This window comes from Diprion similis, chromosome 2 (genome assembly GCF_021155765.1).
Source record: "Diprion similis isolate iyDipSimi1 chromosome 2, iyDipSimi1.1, whole genome shotgun sequence".
NCBI lineage: Eukaryota > Metazoa > Arthropoda > Insecta > Hymenoptera > Diprionidae > Diprion > Diprion similis.
The window spans coordinates 20349803-20373475 of NC_060106.1; the positions used below are offsets into that span (position 1 = coordinate 20349803).

A 23673-nucleotide genomic window follows, 5' to 3' on the forward strand; every position below is an offset into this window, starting at 1 on the left:
TCCGCTGCAACGTTTTTACTATTGTAAAACTAATAATTGGTATTCACATCAGACATTATATGTGCACTGCATCAACTAAAGCGGGCTAAAACCGATTACAATTATTGCAAAAATTGTCAACGTTGGTTTTGAATTTGAGTTTAAACGATGATTTTAACATTCGTTAGGTATCAAAACGTCAAAAATCAGGCAAATTGTCGTCTGCCTGGATCTGGTTTTATCAATATTTGAATCAGCATTTTAACTCCCGAAATTATCGCTCGGCATTGATTGAATTTTTCAAATTCCTTGAATTCATTTACTATTCTGCGGGTCCCGTTCGCAGGCATCCATCGATGGCTCGCTGTAACGCGGGACGCCATCAAATAGGCGCTATCACTTTCGACGTTACTTGGTTGAAATTCTCCATTTTACTAAAGCATAGAATTCAAAGTGAATTTCGAAAGTTATCTTTCCCACTTCAAGTGTATAGTTCAGTTATAAGATCGTCAAAAACTTGAATTGTTTTTCTCCTCCTCGACACAATGTTTTCTGACAATCAGACTTGGGAGAGTGGCAACTGGCAGGGTATTTGAAAATCTTCATCGACGCGTGTAAACCGCAACTGCTGTTTCCATTTTATAATATATATGTGTAGTATAAGTATAACGAATAGACATGATGTAGGTAGGTACATAATATTATTGTATAGAAATTTTCTTCATGTATATTACATAGTATCAATATCACTTAATACCTATTAACATTGTGCCTACCTATCCTTGCTTACTTATCAATAAAGCGATTATTTCAGGTACTTATTTGCATAGAAACAAACCAATCAACAATAATATTCATGATACAAAAACATTCTTCGCTCTCCCCTTAACATTACCTACTAATATTTGTGACATCTTTGAATCGGTTGCCCTCTTTGAATAGTCAGCTGGCACAACTTGGCCTCTCGCAATGCAAACAAAACATATTTATGCATTCAAACTCATAATCGACTGTACTTAGTTATTCGTTCATCCGTCTGTAATTAAGTAGATGATAAAGAAAATAATAATATTAATCATCACTATAATAAAATTAAACAAAAATAATCATCAACCGAAGAAACTGGAGACAAAGAATCTTAGTACGTATAAGAGACGCGGCATACCACTCAAAGGCTGATGACAACTCGAACACCCCTTGAGATATTTCGCGGTACAATTTTATGTCTTTAAATAACGCTTAAAGAAAAACAATCTCAAGATATATCTGCGGGTAGATACATCTACATCTTGATTTTCACGTCCTTTAAAATGGCGGATGAATATCGAACAGATCAAACCGTGTACGTTAGTCATCTCAGGATCGTCATTATACAGCGTAATGCAGTGAATAATAAAAGTCGTTAATTAAATTCGACATTAATCCGTGGCGCAAGCAGATAGGTAGGTATACATATTATTATAGTAGGCAATGATAAGACCGGCTTGTATATGGCTGACATGTATAGGTGTGATGTACCGCGGGAATTCCTTGTGAAAATTTCATAAATAATTACTGTACTCATGTATGCTTTCTGCGGTTTTTTTTTTCGTTTTTTTTTTTGCATAACAAACAACGGTGGTTAGGAAATTCCCGGTTGGGTCGCAAATTTCACGAAAGTCTTACACGTCTTATATCTTATGTAAATATGTATCTTTCGTTTTTTATATATTTCCCATTAGGCATTGTGTGTATTATTGAAACGATATATTCGCATCGACGTAATATATCTTCTATGTTTGTATATGTATATTATATGTATATGGTAAATGTAAATGATGGATCAAACTTTAATTGAAAATATATAATATATACATACATAGGTATATATATAGTATATATGTTTATAGGGTCAGATAGGCTTATTTTAACATAACAATAATGTGTCAAATAACAATGATAATAATAATATTAATAATAATAATAATAATAATAATAATAATAATGGTATTTTGTAAAACGTACTAACATATAATATGTATTGTTTTTAAAAATGTTTTTTTTCTGTTTGCTTTTATATAAGATAAAAAAAAAAAAAAAGAAATGGAAGATGATATTAATATTAATTATAATAATTATAACGTGTAATATCACCTCTGGCACAATCTCACGATGGCAAGATGTCGCGCGACAATCAAACATATTATGTATTACAAGTGTGTATATGTATATATATATATATATATATATAAATATATATTACATATACACATGTCAACTTTATATTATTATTATTAAAATATATATATGTATATGAATATATGTGTATATATTTATCTCGCAATATATACGGGTGTATGTACGTACATCAATTATTCGGTTTGCATGCTGCAATGCAATCACGAGGAATTCATTTTTCCAATTCGACTAAGTCTGTCGCACCTATTTAATGTATTGATGTACCTGTGAACGTTATATAATAATCACGTACAGGTCTTCGTAGAAATTATTAACTGCATTAAGATTGAAACAAAAAAGAAAAAAAAAAAAAAAAACATAAGAAAAACAAAAACAGAATCAACAAACAAGTAGAACCGTATAAAAATTCACACAATTTTCTCGTCCAAATTGAGATTCACCATTTTAATTTTAATACAAAATGCAATATCGCGATTCAGTTCGATAAGTTATACGTTCACGTATTTTATACGTGACGGTATACATACAAGCATATATAATATATAGGGCAAGTCAAAACGGCTGGCTGGATGCTAATGTTCTGAGGTACATAAAAAAAAAAAGGAATATTATTAAAATAATAAGAACAATTATAAGAATAATAAGAATCCCCGTATACAGCATACTTTGATTCTTCTTTATACAACGTTGTCAACCTTAGCTTTCTTTTCTAACATCATATTCATTTTCATATTCTACTTCTTTTACTTTTCTTGTCTCTTGTTCACACTGTTCCCCGTTCGTATATAGCTATATGTATATGTATGTTTAATTATGAGCAGCGTATTCTTTACAATAATTAATATGTCATGGTCGGACGTCTGTTAAATTTTCGCAATAACCGTAGATCTGTTATATCCGTTAACCTACAATCAAGTATTTTATACATCTGTGTAAAACATATAATTAACGGAGCGGTTGAAATCCTCGAAATATTTGTGTAATTACTCTACTAATAATGATGATTGATAAAATTTTTAAAACTATAATAATAATAATATACATACTACGAATTTCTAGCAGTGTCATATTGTTGGAATAAAATTAATTTATATCATGCGTATGAATATTATTGATAACGGTAATAATAACAATAATGATCATCTAATTCAAGTAATCATACACGTACGGAAATATATATACGATATAATAATAATAATAATTATTATTATTATAGTAATTATATAAATGATGATAACATATATGTTCTTGTAATAAATGTAACAAAAATAATAATGTATACAGTAAAGTAATAATAATAATAATAATATAACATATTGATTTTACAAGCGTATTTTGATCGTTGCTTTGATGTATGGGGGTATAATACGATACGTATTTTGTATAACGTGCGTGATTAACGTTTGTAATAAGAAGTGTATATAAATGGCATAATAATAAAGATAATGATAATAGTAATAGTAATAATCATAAGATAATCGTTCTTGAATGACAAATATATTATGAACAATATATACGTTATATATACTATATAGTAACGTAACGTATTATTAGAATGTATCCTATTAATCGTATCTGATTTGAAATCTAATACAACCTAGGTATTCTGCACGTAAATATTCAAATATATAATATAGTATGCATATATTCATACTAATAACGGATAATTATTATGTTTAAAGTTACGCAGGTTTCGTAATAACAAAGAGAATCGGGGCTTAAAGCCGTGCCGTGGTCTGTAATATATAACCGGGAATAGATATAATTAATCAATCGATAACCATTAACCACTATTCATATAGAGAAAAAAAAATAAAAATAAAAAATAATATGTATATACTATATATTCTCATGATCGCTGCATACCTATATGGCCTTCCCACTATATTAATTAATATCGATATAAGAATTTTCAACATCGAGCATCATATGCCGTTTACCCTAACACTGTACTTTTCGTTTATATAATATCATCACTATTATATTATTATACGATCTACATAACTAAAATTCTCTTATAAACTATCGCTGGTCCTTCGCACGATCATTTTATTTTATTTTAACCCGACATATGTATTTAAAAGTGGCATATCCATATTCGATAATAATATATAATGGACCACGATGTAAAAAAATGAAAGAAAAAAAAATACAACAATCATAACATAGTATGTATGCGTATAATCGTTTAAAGAGAAAAAAAAAAAAAAAAAGGTGAGAAAGGAAACGGCCGTCATTATATTATATACATTCGTATGACCCTAATCATTTGCTGTACAAAAACCTACAATTAAGTTATAAACCTGTGTCAAAAGATGTAAATTGTTAGATAGAATACAAAACAAAAAATCTGCATCTTTTCTCATTTTTACTCTGTTTGTTTATGTCTCTATTACGTTTGCGCGAGAATAAAATGTTAATTTTTCGTGTACGTGAACGTTACACTCAATTGTTGATTGTGTTCTGTCTTAATTGTTTTCTTTTTCTTCTAAATTAGCGTTAACAATCGGTTCAACGGTCTAACCGAAAAACAATAACGGAAACAATGTAGATACGTACCTACGTCGATTACACAGCGTTTCTTTTACAGGTTGACAAATATTATACCGTTTTATTCATCTTTGATTGCGTAATCAGCATATATAAGATTGACGACGATGCGCGTATATTATTAGTCTACCTTTGCGTTATGAGTAAAAATTATACTTTATTGTTAATATATACACGTGCTACTTGAATCTCTAATCTAAAACTGACTCACATGCCGCGTTACGCACGCACGATATTCCAGTATTTTTATTTCCTCTATTATTATTACTTTTAACTTATTAAAATAATTTTCAAAAAGATGAAACGAGTGAATCACGTAGGTACGGTTTAGAAGTGCTTATTCATTATAATGGCTTTGCCGTCCGCCATATTGAATAATTTTTACGCTGAAGTAGCGGACTTTTTACGAATTTCCAAACAATCTTGCAGTACCGATATACAGCTAAATCACATTTAACAGTGGGTCAAAGCAGTCGAACTTTTTGTGGAATCTTACTCGACCTCGTTTGTAATGAGCAAACATTCAGAAAATAGTGAAATCTTCGCGGATATATGAGATGCCGTTCGCTTTGTGGTTGCCAATTATGTTTCGCGATTAACTCGACTGGGTTTGATTTATTTATACCGAAGAACATGGCTGACTATAAATGTATAAATGTATAAACGTCCAACGATGAGTAGAAAACAAGTTTCGAAAAGACATATGTGGGTGTGCTAAGCCTAAATCAAATCTAATCAAATTACATCTCTCGTCATTTTATCAATAACATTTAATATTTGCAGCAGTTAATTGTTTCTGATCGGATTTTAACAAAAATTGCCCAAATAATGATTAGCAAGGTTTTTAATATGGCTGTCAAAATGGCCAGTGTACATCCTACAATTTGCCGATTGAAATTGGGTACGAATTGTGACTTAAATGGAGAAAATTATAAGATATAGAATATACGTAACCAAATAACGTATAATAGATATAACACATAGCATGAAAGTATTTACAACGATGAAGAATCGGGTGATTTCGACGCGATTATTATATAGGTACATAATGAGTTCTCGGGAAAAATTATCCGATTATTATGAGAGAGCGAAAAACGGTGCAGTTACTTTACGTGTACAGTACAGTAATAAAAAAAAAAAAAGAAGAGGGGTGGGATACGCTGTTTCTCACTTCAAGTGCATACAAGTACTTAACGGTCACATTGATTCCACCGCCACGATCACGTGATCAAACTAGCACGGATTGTGTAATCCTGTCTCTAGATCATTGATTCTCTCGATCTGATCTACGTTGTAAATTGAGTCATTGGCCCAAACCATGCATCAGGATCTTCGTATTTTGGGCCAAAGTAACGCTCCTAAAAATTTGAGGAGAATCGATGATCCAAAGACCAGACACTTTCCTCGCGAGCCTAAATACGCGTATAACGCGATTGATTACACGTTTCTGTACCTCTGTCCGATCGTTTCCCTTCTTCTTCTCCTCACCCGACCCCAAAATTCGAACGTTTGACTCGGCGATCGCCGTTCATTGCTCACGTGTTATTGCTCTCGTGAGGGTGTCCATGTTGGTGCTGATGCTGGGAGTGGGGGTGGGGCGATAACGACCCCGGAACTGAGACCGGAACCGAGGTTTGGACCGCGGGGGTCGAAAGCTCGATTAGAGTGACGTCATATCCGGCGCCAGCTCCGTTCCTGATGTCGCCAGGCGACGAGGGATCGTGCTCGGAATTCGGGTCGGAGTTACTCGATACCGGCGTGTGACTCACCTCGAGTAGGAAAAGGTCCTCGTCGACGTAATATCGCACCATGTCGTCGTCAATTTTCGCCGTAATTCTGAAACATTAGGAAAATCGAATAAGAAACGTTGCTTCGTCCAACCTGCACTTTTCGTTTGCACCTGCAACTTACTAGGTAAAATAATAATAATAATAATAATAATATCGACAAACGCTATTATGAGTATAAATTTTAAGTCGGTTATAGAGAAGTGGATAAGGCGAATATTGCGATGATCTCGATGGTCTGAATTTAGATCCATGCCAATGTCTTGGATCTGAATGATAAGTGGTATGATTGAACTTTCAGGTAAATTGATTAAGTGTTATGAAATTCAACACGCATACTCGGACTGTGTAATTACAAATTCCCATATTTCCACAAAATAGCCATATTTAAGTCTGTGTGATTCACTGAATAGAAATCACTTCCAGACTCAATACTTTTCTGTTTTCTGTGTGTTTATTTTTTTTTTCTCCCCATTTTCCATAACATCTGTAAGAATATGAGAAAATTAGTGAGTATGAGTTATCTGTCATTCTCTTGATCACACGTGTAATAGACTCCATAGACGTACAATAATGTCCCTTTAATCGAAAAGAATAACGGTGTTATAATCATAGACACTCATATGTCTGATTACCAAATGTGGCATTTCGGATTTCGGTGGCTCATTCTACCTTGTTACGTTCGAATTATTATCTTTCCTCAGTGAGACACGTCAATTTCAAAGATCGCGAATTTGCATTACCTACCTACAGATTGGCTTAAGTACAAAGTGTTACTTGCGGGATAATTGGCAGAGATTGACAGAGAGGAAGCGTATTGTCCGTTTTTATTATTGTTACATATGTTGTATGTATAACGTGTAAAATTCATGCAGTGAAAACGGTAGACTTGCACCCAATGATTATGACCGTGTAACCACACAACGCTATTAAATTTACATATATATATATATATATATATATATATATATATATGTATGAAACCATAACCATTGCCAAAACCAAAGATCAAACGATCGATCAATAAATACTTGAGCGGTGGGAAATTAGACGGATGGAGGGAGGGGAGGGGGGTTGGGACATAGGATGTAAATTGTAAAACAGATAATTAGTGTGATTTGAAAGAGAAAAAAGTGCGTTCGTGCTTGCGTGCTTGCGTGCAGTGATGCAATGTTGTAGTCGAAACATGCAAGTAAAGATAACACTCTACTAAACTTACCCCTTTGTGTTTTTGCGATAGAGGTTATTAATACTCGAGGATGCAATTTTGTACTTTGACTCAATCTGTAAAATAGAAAAAAGTAGAATATTAGAATTTTGACAGTAGTTTCATTTTTCTTTTAACGTTTTTCCTTTTCTCTCTTTAAACTAACAGTCGTGATACATTTGGATGTCTAGATACCACGACGTTTTTATTTTTATATAATATATACGCACGTGCCAAAGAAGCTGGCTGACATGGTGATGCAAAATTGTGCGAAAATGAGAAAAAATTATAGAGAAAGAAAGAATGAGAGAATGAGGTAAAGAAAGAACGTGTGCCAAATTTCAATGTAGACAGATTGAAAGAGTTGAGTTTTTTTCTATTTCCAAAATGTGTATAATATATCCTTCCACTTTTTTCTCTAACTGCAATTCGAAGCATACGCATGAAATTAGGAGAAAAAAAAAATTGTCAAAAGTTACTTTGCAACGAAAACAAGTAATGAGCCTAGTCGGGAACAAGCAATTAATGCTGTGTACAATTTATCTGCTCTGTACGTAATTTTTTTACCCTGAAGTCTTGCTATGTTCCGACGAAAAAGGGATTAATTATTCCGCTTCTCGTGTAATTAATGGCGGTTTGATTATATATGCTTTGTTAAGTGCTCATGTGTTGTACGAACAGGCATAAGTACCCGAGGCTTTGGCAAGGCATGCAGAGTTATTTTTAATTATTAATCAGCGTATGATACATATTAAATATAAACATTAAGATGGTATTATATACATTTAACATATTATGCTTGTAAGCCGTCATATGCGCATGTTACGTCTAATTTACAGTGTGGTTCAGTAATGGCGAAAGAGATTCAGCGTTATTTATAAGGGTTATGGGGATACATCAGTTTTGCTCGGAAAAAATTTCTTAACTCATTTCTTTCCAATATTCTTTACCACGTCGAAGATAAGACGTAGAAAAAGAGCCTATTATGTGACATTTTTAGCGAGGTGTTGGTTTCGAAAATGAAAAGAGGCCTCCGTTGAACCCAATGAAACGGTACAGACAATAATAATAGTAATAATAATGCGGATAACGAATATTTAATAGGTCTTTATTCAACTATTATAGATGTATAGGCATAGAGAGATGTTAAAATTTACAATATAATCATTTTACTCTCCAAAGTTAGCTCATATTGTCGTAAAAATGTACTATAGATATATTTATCTGTATTTATTTACACATTATGAAGTAAATAAACCAATGCTGAACAGATGACAGATAATTGATTAAAAATCCCATCTTTACATTACAACTATTTTAAAAATGTTAACGTTTTTTCTCCGTACTATTCTCCGCCGTTTCATTAGGTTCGACAACACAGGACTTTAAATATGTTTTGTACTTGGCCAAGCATCAAGCACAGCGTTTATTTCATAGCGCTGTACTTGATTGTTTCGGTTTTTAAAACAAGCTTAGATCGACTTTCGGTTTCCAATTTTGTTTTATTATCGTGTAACATCCAGACCGAACGTAATCAAATTAATCCCTTGGAGCTGGGTGTTTGACTACAATGGATCACGTCCCCAAACTAGCAAATAAAAACAATCGAATAAATGCCATGTTACCTTTGGTCTGCTTTCTGCTTAAATGTAAGATTTTCGGGGCAATGTAAGTAGAGTTACTGAGTTCAAATTTAATAAAACAATTTTGAAATTTTGAATGAATCCAATAGAACGAATAGAATCCATATTTTGCAGGCTTACCTGCGTCTTGCAAAGTAAATTAACGAATATACACAATTTGGTGGGTGATCTTCGATTCTTACCACAGTGTTCGAGATCGCTAATTCGACCGTTAAATACTTTAAAGTAGCAAAAACTGGTTCTTCCACAACCTCGATGGATACACGGTAAACGTGATCACGTGAGGTCACCGATGACTGAAGGTACGATAGAGAAAAAGCTTAATCAGCGTGAGATACGATGAAAAAGAAACCCGAAAAGGGCAGCAACAACACAGCAGCAGCACAAGTAGAAAACGATTGCACACGGTTAGTAGAATTGACTGCATTGCGAGGTGATCGCGAGGCTAGGACTCAAGGGTGGGAGAGCTCTTACAGCATTGAGGAGTCCTTGAACGGAGGGCGGCGCGACGTGGAGTGGTGTGTAAACGTCCTCGGACTCCTGCCGGACGTAGAGCATAACGCGTTCCTCGGATTCGGTGCCGCGAAGATGCTGCTGCTGAAGGTGAAGGCGGTTGCCGACCCCCACGCCGGTCCCAAGGCCGGTTTGCTGCATGCCCTGGAGCGCCGAGCCCTGGAGTTCCTGGACCTGCATCAGCAGGGAGTCCTTCTTGTCGTGGATGGAGGTTAGGTTGTCCGGTGGGAAGTGATTGTGGAACTTGAGCGCGGGGAGACTCGGCCTGCCGCACGTCGGGTATGGACTGCTTGGCCCCGCTTTCACTCCGCCGCCTTCCCCGTTGCTCAGTGAAGACGTGTCCGTGTCTCCGCCTGTTGTGCCGCCGCCACCACCGCCGTAAAATCCGGACAATTCCATCGGCGAGAACTGCAATTGCAAAACGGAACATGGGGTTTTGCGTGTACGAAGTGAAGTAAGCTATGTTTCGGTAATACGAAGATGAAATCAGAATTCAACATGGCCGCCGTTTACTCACTTGCAGTTTTATTTCGGCTGTAAAATTTCTTTCACTATTTGATTCTCGCTGAATCTTATACCACCTCCAACGCAATGATGGCAAGAGTTGTTTACTTGGCATTTCACCTCTGAGGGAGGTTCGAAGGTCGAGTAATAAAGCTTGCAAGATTCGCTCGTACGCCACGGCTCACTAATTCTCTCTTGGCGCTTACCTTGTCGATGGTGTGTTCGGCGGGTGGTGAGAAGAGGACTGGGGGTTTATGGAGATCCGCCATGGAGTAGAACTCGCTACGTTCCGTAACAGAATGGTAGAGCTCGTCTAGCTTCTTCCTTCCGGTGGCCGTCATCTTTCGTTTAGCCGCTCTCCGTTCCTCGTCCCTTGTTTTCCTCTCCGCACCCTGTGCAAGACGAAGAATGATATGTTTATTCCTTCATTCTCTCTCTCTCACTCTCATTTCTGCAGTCGCTCTGAATAATCACTGAATCTGATCTACTTTTGTCTCGCAGAAAATCACACGACGTATCATCAGCATTATCACTCACCTTATCGCAGAACACTTTTATCTGACAGTAGCCCCGATGCGAGGGTGGCGTAGGCGTGTGGGTGTGCGGGTGGGGTGGAGGCTCCTCGTAGGTGTCAACTTGGATGTGGAGAGGCAAACCCTTCACCCCCTTTTGACTCGAAAAGTCTGTACTCAGACATTGGACCGCCACGTTTATCTGCGAAGTATTTAGACTCTTGTCAGTACTGCGACATACATGAACTGATACATTATTCGTAATGGGAATGCGAAATGATTTCATAATAAACAAAGTACTGTGGCAACCAAAAATCCTATTTACAATTTTTCACAATTGATCAGATTAGGTCGTCGTAAATGAACTTCGTTTCAGAGAAATCATCGATTTAAAATCTTCATAAACAATTACATCCACAGAAACGATAGTGGCAAAAAGAAAGAGGCCTTCCGCTTACCTTAGCAGAAGATTCAACCGGGTTCCAGTAAACGGCAATCGCGTTGTGTGCGACCTCCTCGATGCATCCAACTAAGCCAACGCTGTTTTTCGTATCTGAAAAAACATTGGATGCTATATTCGTTTATTGAAAAAGTTGACTAGAGCAGTTAACTAAAAATAGACAGTCTGAAATGTGAAGAATGATAGTCTGAAGAGGGTATTGGGGTCTAAAAATTGTACCACCAACCTTGTAAGTCGTTCTTATCAGGTCCCGAAAGCTTGCGCAAAAAGGACAACAATTTATCTACGATTCAATGGCAGACTATCTTTATTCAGTCACCATCCACAGAGTTATGTGATAAAGTGATGAATATTGGGGGACAGTTTCTTAGTGGTAACACTAACATTACGACCACTTTCAAATCATATGGGGAGCATATAGCAAACTCAAAGATCATTACAATGAACGAAAAAACGAAAACCAGGTTAGGTTCATCATCTTAAGGAATGAAGCGTAGAATGCGGCACGTGCTCATCTCGCGATCGCTGGATTTGAGTTCGTGCGGATGGTATAGGCATGGGTAAACAGAGCCTACAATGAGTAAACAGACTTACCAGCGTCGAGTATGCGCTGCTTGACCGAGTGCTGTCTGCCGTGCCAAAACTGCCACGCCTTTATCTCGTCCTCGGGGCTTTTCTCCTCTCGGAACATCAGCATGACGACGCTCTGTAAGTTTCATTAAGAGTTTTAGGTCGGTTCAAGTAAACCATACCCATTTTCGGTGAAAATACAAGTAGGCACATAGGTACACACTACACACTACAGTTATACGACTGAATTGGTGAGAATGGATTCTTGAAAATCGGAAGCTATAAATAGGTGAATTGAAACCCTCAGAAAACCCAACATGGCCGTCATTGACGCGCTTCGAATTCAATTTATGCCGTAAGATCATTTCACACATTCAATACCCATCATGGACTGTTTCAGGGTAAACAAAACCATGGCAAGAGTACTTCAGCTGCGATGATTACCCCTTCTACGTCTGTTTAAAAGTATGAATCCAAATGCCGTGTGATCGTTTAACCTATAATTTGTCTGTACGCCAATACCGTGACTTAAGTACATATACCTAGTATTCTTAGAACGTACGATAATGATGATATATTCGTACCACATACTTTGAAAAAAAGAAAAAATGTGGTATATACGCATGGTTATGCAGCTGCAGCAAAAACGCGAGGCAATGAAACACCTCAAGTTTCACTGCAGTACACAAGGCGTATACTTGCATATTGTGTGACGTACGTTGCACCGCGGCTGATATATCACGTTATATTACACACATCTCTTCGTCATATTACATTGTATGCAAGTGGTGTACATGCGCCCACCAAGGTAGGTACATGCATACGGACTAGCATGTCCGCCAGTGCGGTAGGTATATCGCAACATGTAATTCTGCGGAGTCAAACGCAAAGAGATCAGCACGTCCACCGGGCTGAACCCTTGCTCTGCACAATCGGTATACATACGTACATACATGACTACTTGACTAGAGAGGAGACAGACTGTGTCGGCGAAAGCACAAAACTACGTCAGAAGAGTGCATCGATATACCTCGCAGTACGCCTGTGTAATTTAGAGGGCGTGTTATACTTGACGAATGGATTTCAAGTACGTAGAAAAAATACTTTCAATGTACGTCCGTGTTCTACAAGTACATATACTTGTGAATACAACTCGTACGTACGTACAATGTACACATAACTTCACCGCGAGATAAGTATTTACTCTAAATAAGTTTACATATAATTGAAGTTTAAGAACTTCTGCCTACTAAATCTGTAAGCACATTTATCACGCTAAGTGCGTACTGTCTCACAATTGTTTCAATTGCTGTATTTTGTGTAGTTACGAAGGATTGATTTATTACAAGGATACGTTGGTTTCGTGAGGAATAAAACAGTTGAATGATGAGTAAAGATTTATACCGTAGAATCAGCCTGGTAACTTGACGTCTTTTATTTAAATTACCATAATAGGATCAATTATAATCCTGAGTATCCATGAACTATAAAAAAACAACAACAACACAAATTCTCAACATTTTTATCGAGTTTCGAGGATATGATTGAAATACTCCAAGCTTTCAGTTCGACTGAGCCACCCCATGTATGAGAGTTTAGTTTGATCATCAAGGGTGGAGGGGGGGCAGAAGCATGTGCGTGAGACGTTACAAAGCCGAAGAGTACGTCGTACGCATCGCATACGTATACGTATAATACCGCATTATACGCAGGTACTGGTTGAGGTAGCGCGTTCAAGTTTCATCTCATGCGTCTCTGCATGCTTATACGTGCATCGTGCCCTTTTACGCCACACAGTTTTTGTTCGTCGAGGCTGCAGCGCAACACCGCGGTAGTTGTTATATATATATACACATATGTATGTATTATATATATACATGTATATAACGTATATACAAGGCGGAGTTTCAGTAGCCTCGCATTGTCTCAAATTTACGGAATGAGATCGCGAAGTCGAATGCAAGCAAAACCTTACTGCACAGATTTCCACTCACTGTGCAGTAGTAGGATATTCAAGCAGTCCGTTTACAGGGTTTGATTTCGACAAGATTGATAAGTAATAAAACGTTGACAAAAATCAGGTATCATGGAAAAAGTGTAAAGTTTTTATTTTCGGAATCGTTCTTCTATTTTCCAAGGTGCAGTATACATAATCAGCTAGACAGACGAGAAAATTCAAATCCACGATCAGTCTGACAAGTGTTCGAATTCTTTGACTTTGATAACAGAAGTATTCCTCATCTCGAAAAGGAAAAACAAAAAACAGAAAAAAGAAGACAAAAAAATGGTGAAGCTGGTATTCGGCGCGTGCGATATCGAAGAGGGTCGAAAGCTGGAATTTGTACTCGTACAATAATAAGCTGGGGTAAGGCGATCAAGATATGAAATGAAATAGCTCGGAGTGCAAGGAGTCGAGCTGGAGCGACGACGGTGACAACAAAGTCGTTGGTCACGCCCGATTCCACACGTATGCGATATACGTATAGGAAACCCATAAGATGCCGGGTAGAGAGACTGCCCATTGCGAATACATAAAGTAATGCCGCGAGTCACAGGCAGAATTGAGCGGAGAATGCACATGTGTGGAGGGCGATCGAACCACACATGCGGCGACCTGCAAGACTGGACGCGTAGAGATTGGTTGCGATTTTTCGTGATTCGGGTGAATGGGCGAACGGACACGCGTCGCACCCGATTCTGCAGCACCACTTGAATATAAGGCGCCATGTTGTCCTGCGGCATACTCGATATCGCCTCATACTTATGTCCACGATGAAAGTGCACACTGTGCAGCACGTAGTGTTACACAGTGTATAGAACACGAGGAGAAATGCTCCCGCAGCAGAGCTTTACGATCAACGTCCTATGGAGCCGCGTCAAATTTATATATATTACACAGTCATATATGTATATATATGCAGCGACACGTATGTGCGTGCAAGTTCCGATTGCAGATCTCTGCAGGCTGCATGCATCGATGCATGATGCAGATTTAGTACCACGGATCGAGAATAACAGGCGTGTTCCCTCGAGCTCTCGAAATATGAATCAGTGGATAACTACCCCGGGTAACACACTTGTCAAGAGGCTGTCGCGGCTTTTTTTAACTGCTATATTCAACCGCTTGTAATAAAATTTTTATAAGAACAAGGTACGTGTATAATTGGAGAGCGCTAATTCGCAAACAGACGTCAATCAGTCTGACCAGTCGATTTGGCAACGAGGATGAAATATAGACAAACAGCGAATTGAAGATAGAAATTACACGCTTTTTAATCCATCTATTTCGGAAAAGCTTATCAAAATTTTGAACTAATTGTTGTGTGGGTAATGTAGTTTAATAAATAATGCAATTTAGGATATCGTATATAAGAATGAGACTAACGGTGATCGGTAAAATATACTTTAGACTGCCGATAGCAGGTGTATGTCGATGAAACGTATCACAGGTTGCGTAAACGCAGGCGGATTTGTATTTTTCAGATTGTACCTATATTTAATATTGCTAAATTAATATTTTTATCAGACATTAACACGGTATAGTGTAACAATTAGCTTGAAAACTTGCATGATATTCTATTCAACAAAATCAGTGGGTTTCAATTTTTTATACCGACACTAACAACTCGGCAATAAATAAACTGTGTGCTACTTGGGTAGCTCAGACGGTAACAGTCGGTGATAAATTAGACAGTGTGTCTCTGCCGTCGGTGAAACGTCACTCCATTCATTGAGCAGGATTGACACGCGAGTTGAATTATTTGAAGCCATGACAGAACTGAAAACTATCGCGAATCGCAAGGCGAGTATAATGAGCCGATGACCCCGGTTACTGACTTTACAGTGTCGAGAATTATAGGCAAATTACTATTTCTTATAAGTATATTATACCCAGACTAGACAGCGGAATTTCAGGGATTCACTGTTTCAATTTAAGAGTCAAATGGAACGGGTATTTAATCAAGTACCTGCAACGTTAATTTTAGCCGTCGTCGCGATGTTCTGACTTATATCCGACAGAAGAGAGCCGGGCTTAGATATGCGTGTTGAAATTAAGGTGATTAGGAGAAGCCGGAGAAGCCGCAGGATTCGACTTATAACCGTCAACGCGTCTAACAGTTTTTATTATATCTATAGATTGGAATCCATTTGCAACGGTTCCGTGGAACGTTTCGAAGGTTTATTCTCGGCCGACGATAGTTTTGATAATTTATCGGCAAACTATACGTAGTATGTATAGATACCTGTATGTATACGTGTATAAAATATGTATTATCATTACGTAGTCTTCGAGGCAAGATGCAGCGGGAAACGTGGCTCGAATTCGATTGAATCTCTACGAAACTTTATTACACGATGGGTGTATAACACACACGTTACACACGGCTAGACGGTTTAATTAATAATTCCATGAGATTTTCAAGACGATTATAGAGAATTTTATGCGGTATTCATTAACACAGCTTCATCACGACGTTCCATTTCACGGAAGTTTAACATCCACCGATGCAGGAAATTTATGGGAGTTTCAAATTTACAAAGAAAAATAATAAAGCTGGTTTTAGTTGAATCGAAAAATCATTTAACCCTTATCAAAAGCTGAAGAAAAAACAAGTTAATTACTCGACAACTTTTTCTCCCTTCCCGATCGAGCTTCTGCAATAAACGCACAAATTCACGTCCGCCATAATTCTGATAACAGAGTAATTCCTTCAATGCACGTCAATTAATCGTTTTCCCAGCAAAGACGAGGAGTTCACCTACCTTAACCGTCTGACCGGACTTAAGGAGCGGCTTGTCTGGGTCCGGTATGTAGTCCAAAGCGATGCCGTAAAACTGACCCTTGTTGATGTACGTGATGCGGTCGTCCTCTCGACGCTGCGAGGTGCTGATCGGTGCTTCCAGGTGGTATTTGAAACCGTATGACGAGTAGCTGCAGAGGAAGACAAAAAAAGAACAATCGATCAAAACTCGCGTCTGGAGACCACTGCTGGCAGATTATTCTTGGGGGAGATTTTACGATCATCCCCTGGCAGGTAGTCGGGCATAATATAAAGGCTACAGAGGTGCCAGACCTCACGCGATACGTGGCGGTGAATAACGGAGTGGAATCAAGAATTTGACAAAAAAAAATAAAAAATAAGGAAACCGTTTGGAAACAGAGTGAAAAAATTGTTCCATTTTCATATCCCACGGGACGTAAACGATCTTGACTTAAAGAAAATTTATTCACTTTATCGTACCAGGGAAATATATTTATGTGTATATATTACGGTAATAACAATCATTCGAGACATTCAAATCAGTTAATTATTCGGACGCGGAAGCTTAATTTGCTGACGATCGAATACCTACTTCGACAAAAAAAAAATAAATAAATAAAAAAATATATATATATATACATATATATTTATTTGATACATTCGTCGCGACGATCAGCCGCGCGATCGGATCGAGGGAGCAGAGCTACATCGTTATTTTATTCAATTCGAAAAATTCCACGTCAACAAAATTGCTCATATTCATGAACTAATCGCAGTTGTTTTTCTTCTCTCGTATTCTCCTTATACATTCTCTTTTTACATTTAGCAGCTATTTTGATTTCCTGGCTTGACCAATTGCACTTTGAACAACTAATTACTTCTTTCTCTCTAATTTTTATACAACATTTCACTGCAGTGGTAAAGACATGCTTGTAAATAATCAGCTCGACTTGAGTCGTACACCGATCAACAATCGACGGCAATAAAGGGATAATAAAATTCTAAGCCAAGCGAGTAATGCGTGCAATGATGAATTGACCGCGCCTTGACGTTTCAAACTTATTATACAGGGAAGTATAATGGACGTTACTTGGTGCCGAGATATGCACAGGTCATAACATGTGTGCATGATAGTGGCGATTGAACACGTGTATGTAACGTTATATCTACTTCTATGTGCCTACGAGTAATAAACGATTTGTGAAAGTAGAGACAGTTTATCAAACCCTGCCACCGTTGAACCAGAGCAATTTGAAGCTACTTTGTCACTGCTTCAAGGGTTCGATGCCTTGCGCACTTCGTACAGTAGAGCAGATATCTGTGCTTGCACCTTATAACCCGGAAGTCGTTATACCGCGTCGATTACTGTAGATAACCCTTCGAGAATACGTCCGGCAGTTAGTAAAATTGCACGATTACACGCATCAGGAAAAACGTCGACTCCTAATTTTGCAATTGTCGCGTAAATTACGTGGATGATACTTATATGTATATATGGAAAATCTGATCTGTGAAGAAAAAGTTGAGTTTAAAATCTTATTTGTAATTTTAGGTCAACCCTAAATTCGTATTCATAAATGATATCGAATTCGGCTTAAATTTCGATCTTTCACTCCGCGACCGTTAGAAGTGATCCGTAAATCATTGATATTACATTTGGATGTATAGTTACCGTATTTCTGTACAAACGAGCGGTTGTATAGCATACCGTGCATGAATACTTGGAGAAATATATTCACTTGGCGACTAGATTGTGTTTATAATATAGATATATCTACATATAGTACATATATAGTATAGTATAAGCGCATCCCAGTCAAACGGTGATCAGCATGTGTGTTGGTTTCTCAATAAAGATTCCGCGATAAGTTGACATGTTTATTGGATAAAATAGTTATTATTTATTTATTTTTTTACTCACTTTACACCTGACACTTTTTTCGTTCCGATAAAATTGAGTACATGCGTTACACACGTGCAGTGTAGATACGATATTAACGAGCCTCGAAGTAGGTTTATAAAAAAAGTCTTGTTTCCTAGGCTCTCATTCCCAGCAATATTGCATCACGACGCGTATGGATTACAATTAAGAAAGGAATTGGAAATATTCGAAAACAGTATAAAGGTCTAAAAAAACAAAAAAAATAAAATAAAAAAAATTCAAAGGGGGAAGAAAAAAAATGAGAGAAAGAGAGAGAGAGAAAGCGAGTGAGGGGGCGAGGAGAGAAGTGAGAAGGAAGGAGAAACAGAAAGTCGAAGCGGCGCGTTTCGCCCGCGTTATCCGAAGGAAGTCGATATCTGTTCACTGAGTGAAACCGTGTATAAAGAAGCGTATAAAGCGTACATATACCACCGCTTCTACTTAGCTTATCTCGCGTCTAGCCTACCGCCAACATTTAATAACGTCGCTTCGCGATACACCAAGCATAGGCCACAAACAACGGCTTCGCCGTCTAACTACCTGCCCGACGTATTATCCTCGAACGTTAACGGAGCTCCGTCGAACGGCGATACGACGTTGCGCGTATTATATTATGTATAATCTAAAGGGACGCGTACGCACGCACACACGTGAGCACGCCCGATATAATATAAATGGAACACTTTCGTATTTAATATTTAATGGGACCAAGCTGAGAGATAAACACTCCGACGGGTTTAACGCCCTCAAATATATGCATGTAATATTGAAGCCACATATCGAAGCTCCCTCATGAGTTTAGTAATTGCGAAGAGAGAATCCAGCAGCGCCATCTTGGAGATTATTTTGCCGTTTTTGAGGGTGTATCAAACAAAAAACCGAGGAACAGGATTTTGGTACGGTATAATATAGACTGAATTGATTTGTGATTACCTTAAGTAGGAAACTAATGAGGGCGGTAAATTTTTATCGGAATAATTTCCTACTCGATTAAGCACTTTTTTTTTTTTTTTTTTTTTTTTTTTTTTTTTATCAACTCTTGAAACAAAAATTGAAATTTATGAAACAAAAAGAGGACCGAAACAGTTCTGCTTTCTTTTTGAATTATGGAAGAAAGGTTGTTTGATTGATTGGCCAAAAAATGGTACTTCAACGGTTAATGCACTCACATTTTTGGTATCTGAATCTTGTCGGCGTCATTTTGTCGGCCAAAGTCGTGCCAAGGTCTCGATCTTGGCGGATTTTGGGAGGCGTTTGGATTACTCGCACCCGATGCCACGAGGCCTCCGCTGCCACCCCGTTGGACTTGGACCTGGCCGTGGCCCTGCTGCAGCTGGAGTTGGAGGGGCTGGTGATGAACGACTGCCCCGCTTTCGAGGACGACGGCTGTCCCGGCGACAGGACCTCCAGGACAGAGTTCCGTGTAATCGAAGGATGTCTGAAAGGAGAGAAGATAACGATTTCATGACTTATATGAATTTATGTTTATTAAGGTGTGACGATGAATTGAGGGTAAATATTTCATCGAAATCGTTCCAGGAGTCGTTGGATATCTAAAAAGAATTACATTACGTACCAAGGGAATAAAGTTTCATATTTCCCGCAAACGCTTTAAAAGTGACTGTTAATGTGCTACACTCGTTTCGCTTTTCCAGGAGTCGTTGGATAGCTAAAAGGAATTACATTACGTACCAAGGGAATAAAGTCTCATATTTCCCGCAAACGCTTTAAAAGTGTCTGTTAATGTGCTAAATTCGTTCTACTTGTCAAGTGAAAAAAAAAATTTGATCTAGAACATGAGATATCGATTCGAGGATGATTAACTTGACGTGTAGAGATGACCTGTGAGGTGTAAATGCGGGAAAGAGAGAAGATACGGTAATTGCACGGGTATAAAAGACGTGCTTTATTATTGAGGATCATTTCAATCTGCACGGTTGTTATATGAAAAAAGGCCGTTAAATCAGGCTGACGATTTCTTGCGGCCTGCGCGAAGTGCGGCATTAGTGATGTAATAGTTTGAAGAGAGGAAGCGAGTGGAGGCAAACGAGTGAGGAGCGAGTTGCTGAGGAAGAAGAAGAAGAAGACGAAGAAGAATAAGAAGAAGAAGAGCCGGCGCTTCGAAGGATTGTAACTGTTGCAGTGCAGATTGCTTGGGCGCGGATGAAAGATAAAACAAACGGAACGACGAAACGGCTCCAATGCAGCGGGACGTTCAAGTACCTACGGCTCGTAAAATAGTAAATTGAAGCGAGTGCGGACTTAACGTGCATCTCTTCTTCGGGTTCTGCGGTCTCGTAAAGCGAACCGCATTCATGCGTGCGCTCCTCACTTGGCGACAATTTCGACGTTTATGAAAGGATTGCGTCTCTATTAATACTTTACGAGCCGCGGTTCTGGCCCATTCCACCGTCTCTCTCTCTCTCTCTCGCTCTCGACTCCTGCTCTTTTATTATCATCATTATCGACTCAGTCTTCGCTTTATCTTACACCGGGATCCGATGAAGCAGTTCAATTTAAGTCGCCACTGTCTCGTCATTACGCGCTTGTACTTCTTTATAATTGCAATCACCGGGGTGACATAACTTTTCCCTTCCAGTTTCTTATTCTAGAACTTATGAAACCCCTTTACCATAGCAAAAAAAAACAGAAATAAACGTTGCAGAAGAATTGACTAGTAAGGGCGATAGCGTTGATTGTAACAATAATAAACAATGGAAATTTGGTTGCTTTTCTATCTCGAAAGTGCGCTGCGAGAAAACAGTTTTGAGAATTTTTTATTTTTGCTTTATAAGCAGAATTTTTCGACATTGGGATGTTACGCCCTTTTTCGCATTTGAGAACTATGAACTTGAACATTTGTAAGCATGTTAAGTTTACACGGGACGAAAAATGATTTCACATCTCCTCTAGTGGATATGGATATGCACATAGAACTTTTTTTTTAAACTAAATCTCACAGAAATTGTGGCAAAATTTGCAAATCCGATAATAAGAGTTAGAAAACGAATAGTAAGCGTTACGAATAATATGCTCAGATAGATCTACCGCAATTGATATAGATCTTGCCTCGAAAAAAGTGCTGTGTCGATATATTCACCGCACATATTATGTAAGTAAAATGTACGTTAAATTTTTTTCCGCGTAAGAATATTTCATCTTTTCAACGAGCTTTCATCCATACCATGCAAAAAACAAATCTCACCCCAACAATGAGGGTGTGAAAACTAAAAAATTGCCACTTTTGATTTGAAAGCATATTTGGATTTGCAAACTTCGAATCTATAAGTTCAAAAAGTGACATTTCTGTTGTTGAAAAATCGACCTTTACAGAGAAGGGAACAACAGGCAACTTCCACAAGCACGCAAGGCGTTTACTCTTAGCACCACCCTTCAATTAAAAAATGGCAATCTTTTATCCGCGTCCAGCACCGCCTCTAATGCACCCACTAAAAACTAACCTGATGAAGAGCAGTCGGTGGCGGATGATGATCCTGCCTTGGAGTGACGGCGTCGGCACCAATGCCAGAATCGGGGCTCGGCAGATCAACCGTAAGAGCTTTGCTGCTGCTGGAAGAGGACCTTATCGTGTGTGTGACGGCGTAGGAGCTCGGGACAACGTCGTACCGGGTGTAGGACGCGGTCGTCGTCGGCAGGGAAGAGGAACCCGAGGAGGGAAGCGGCGGGAGGGTGTCTCCAGTGACGTAGACCGCAGTTCCCTCCTGCTGGAGTCCCGCACCCCCCGAAGACCCGGAGGAGTAGGCGCCCGACTGTAACCTGGGGCTGCAGGAGGAGTAGGGGTCGTAGGGGCTGCCGTACTGCTGGACCTGGAGCTGGTGTTGGTGGTGGTACATGGCCGAGTGATCGGCCGGAGGTGTCGGGCTGTCCTGGGCCTTATGCCGCTTGTTGCTGGACTGCTGGCCCCGCGACGAGCTGAGGTCCTCCGGCTCCCGTTTCACACCGGAAACGCCCCCGGAGCCAGACTCGTGCCGCTGCAGCGACTGGGGGCTGAGGGGCAGACCACTCGGCAGACTCTGGACCCCCGGACTGTGGGACTGGTTGTACTGGTGGAGGAAGTGGTGCAGCTCTCCGCTGCCCGACGATTCTGGGCCCGTCTCCATACGGTTCGATGATCCGGAACCCTGCGGTTCCTGCACCAGCAGTTTCTGGCCCATCACACCCCTTCGACATAAAGATTCCATGGTTTAGTCACATATGATGTATGGAATTGACGGTGTTAAAATTTAGCAAAGTTCGTCGGTGTGGATTAGTGAGGTAAACGGCCCAAGTAATTAACGCTTCACGATTAATTAACGATATACAATTTTTAGTTTCTTCGGATCGCTTTAACGTAAAACCGACAAATAAATGTACAGTTTTCTTACCGACCAAAAGAATTTCAGACTAGTTACTAATTGCGATAGATTGTTTAAATTCAGCTTCAAAAATCGGTTGGGACGTTAAATTTAGAACGTTTTCGACTGGCCTTCTGTTAACCCAAACGGTGTTCAGTTTTCTCCGGTTTCTTCAGAAATACTAAACCGATATACTGAATTCTTGTCATTTTTTTATCAAATAGATGTGAGCGGAGCTGAGTGAATGTGAAATTAAAGTATAATAAATATATATAAAGGCCCAAAATATTGGGCCAGCAACTAAGTGAATTTTCAGCAACTCGAACATGAATCACGTATTTTTAAAATGATTATTCACCCTCATTTTATTATATTTTTTTACGGAAAAAGATATGCTTATGCTCAGAAATGAATGAGGTATCCAAGTTCAAATCTGGTTTTCTATATTGACTCACGTTTGACGATTTCTCAAAATCTCATCGAACTAAATCTACGATAATGGAGCGTTAGATGTGTTTTATAAATTTTTAATTGACAATAAAGTGACTGAAGATTTAACTACAGCAAATGCAGCCTTGATCCACGCTACAGGATGAAAACAGGACCTGATTTATGAGAACAATTGTTTTTCCTGATTCCAGATTACGCTATTTATAGAATCGACGTTTTTCCAACGATTTCATTATTATACTAACAATGAGGATAAAGAATAATCATCGACGAGGAAAATA

At 38.4% G+C, this 23673-nt stretch overlaps 1 protein-coding gene across 2 annotated transcripts in view; it reads right to left on the reverse strand.

Annotated features, from left to right (window-relative positions):
- Positions 1–6135: 6135 nt before the first annotated feature.
- The window catches only part of LOC124412790 (protein grainyhead), a 62405-nt gene continuing 44867 nt past the window's right edge, over positions 6136–23673 (reverse strand). Inside the window, exons 5-14 of one of the 2 annotated variants that reach the window (XM_046892907.1) lie at positions 22049–22769; positions 19757–20025; positions 16668–16836; positions 11928–12039; positions 11332–11426; positions 10899–11075; positions 10568–10753; positions 9819–10265; positions 7714–7778; positions 6136–6543 (exon numbers count right to left, since the gene is read on the reverse strand). In XM_046892907.1, the coding sequence (XP_046748863.1) occupies positions 6243–6543; positions 7714–7778; positions 9819–10265; positions 10568–10753; positions 10899–11075; positions 11332–11426; positions 11928–12039; positions 16668–16836; positions 19757–20025; positions 22049–22769 (2542 nt within the window). In that variant the 3' untranslated portion in view covers positions 6136–6242. The remainder of the gene's footprint in view (positions 6544–7713; positions 7779–9818; positions 10266–10567; positions 10754–10898; positions 11076–11331; positions 11427–11927; positions 12040–16667; positions 16837–19756; positions 20026–22048; positions 22770–23673) is intronic. The other variant, XM_046892909.1, reaches the window with a different exon arrangement.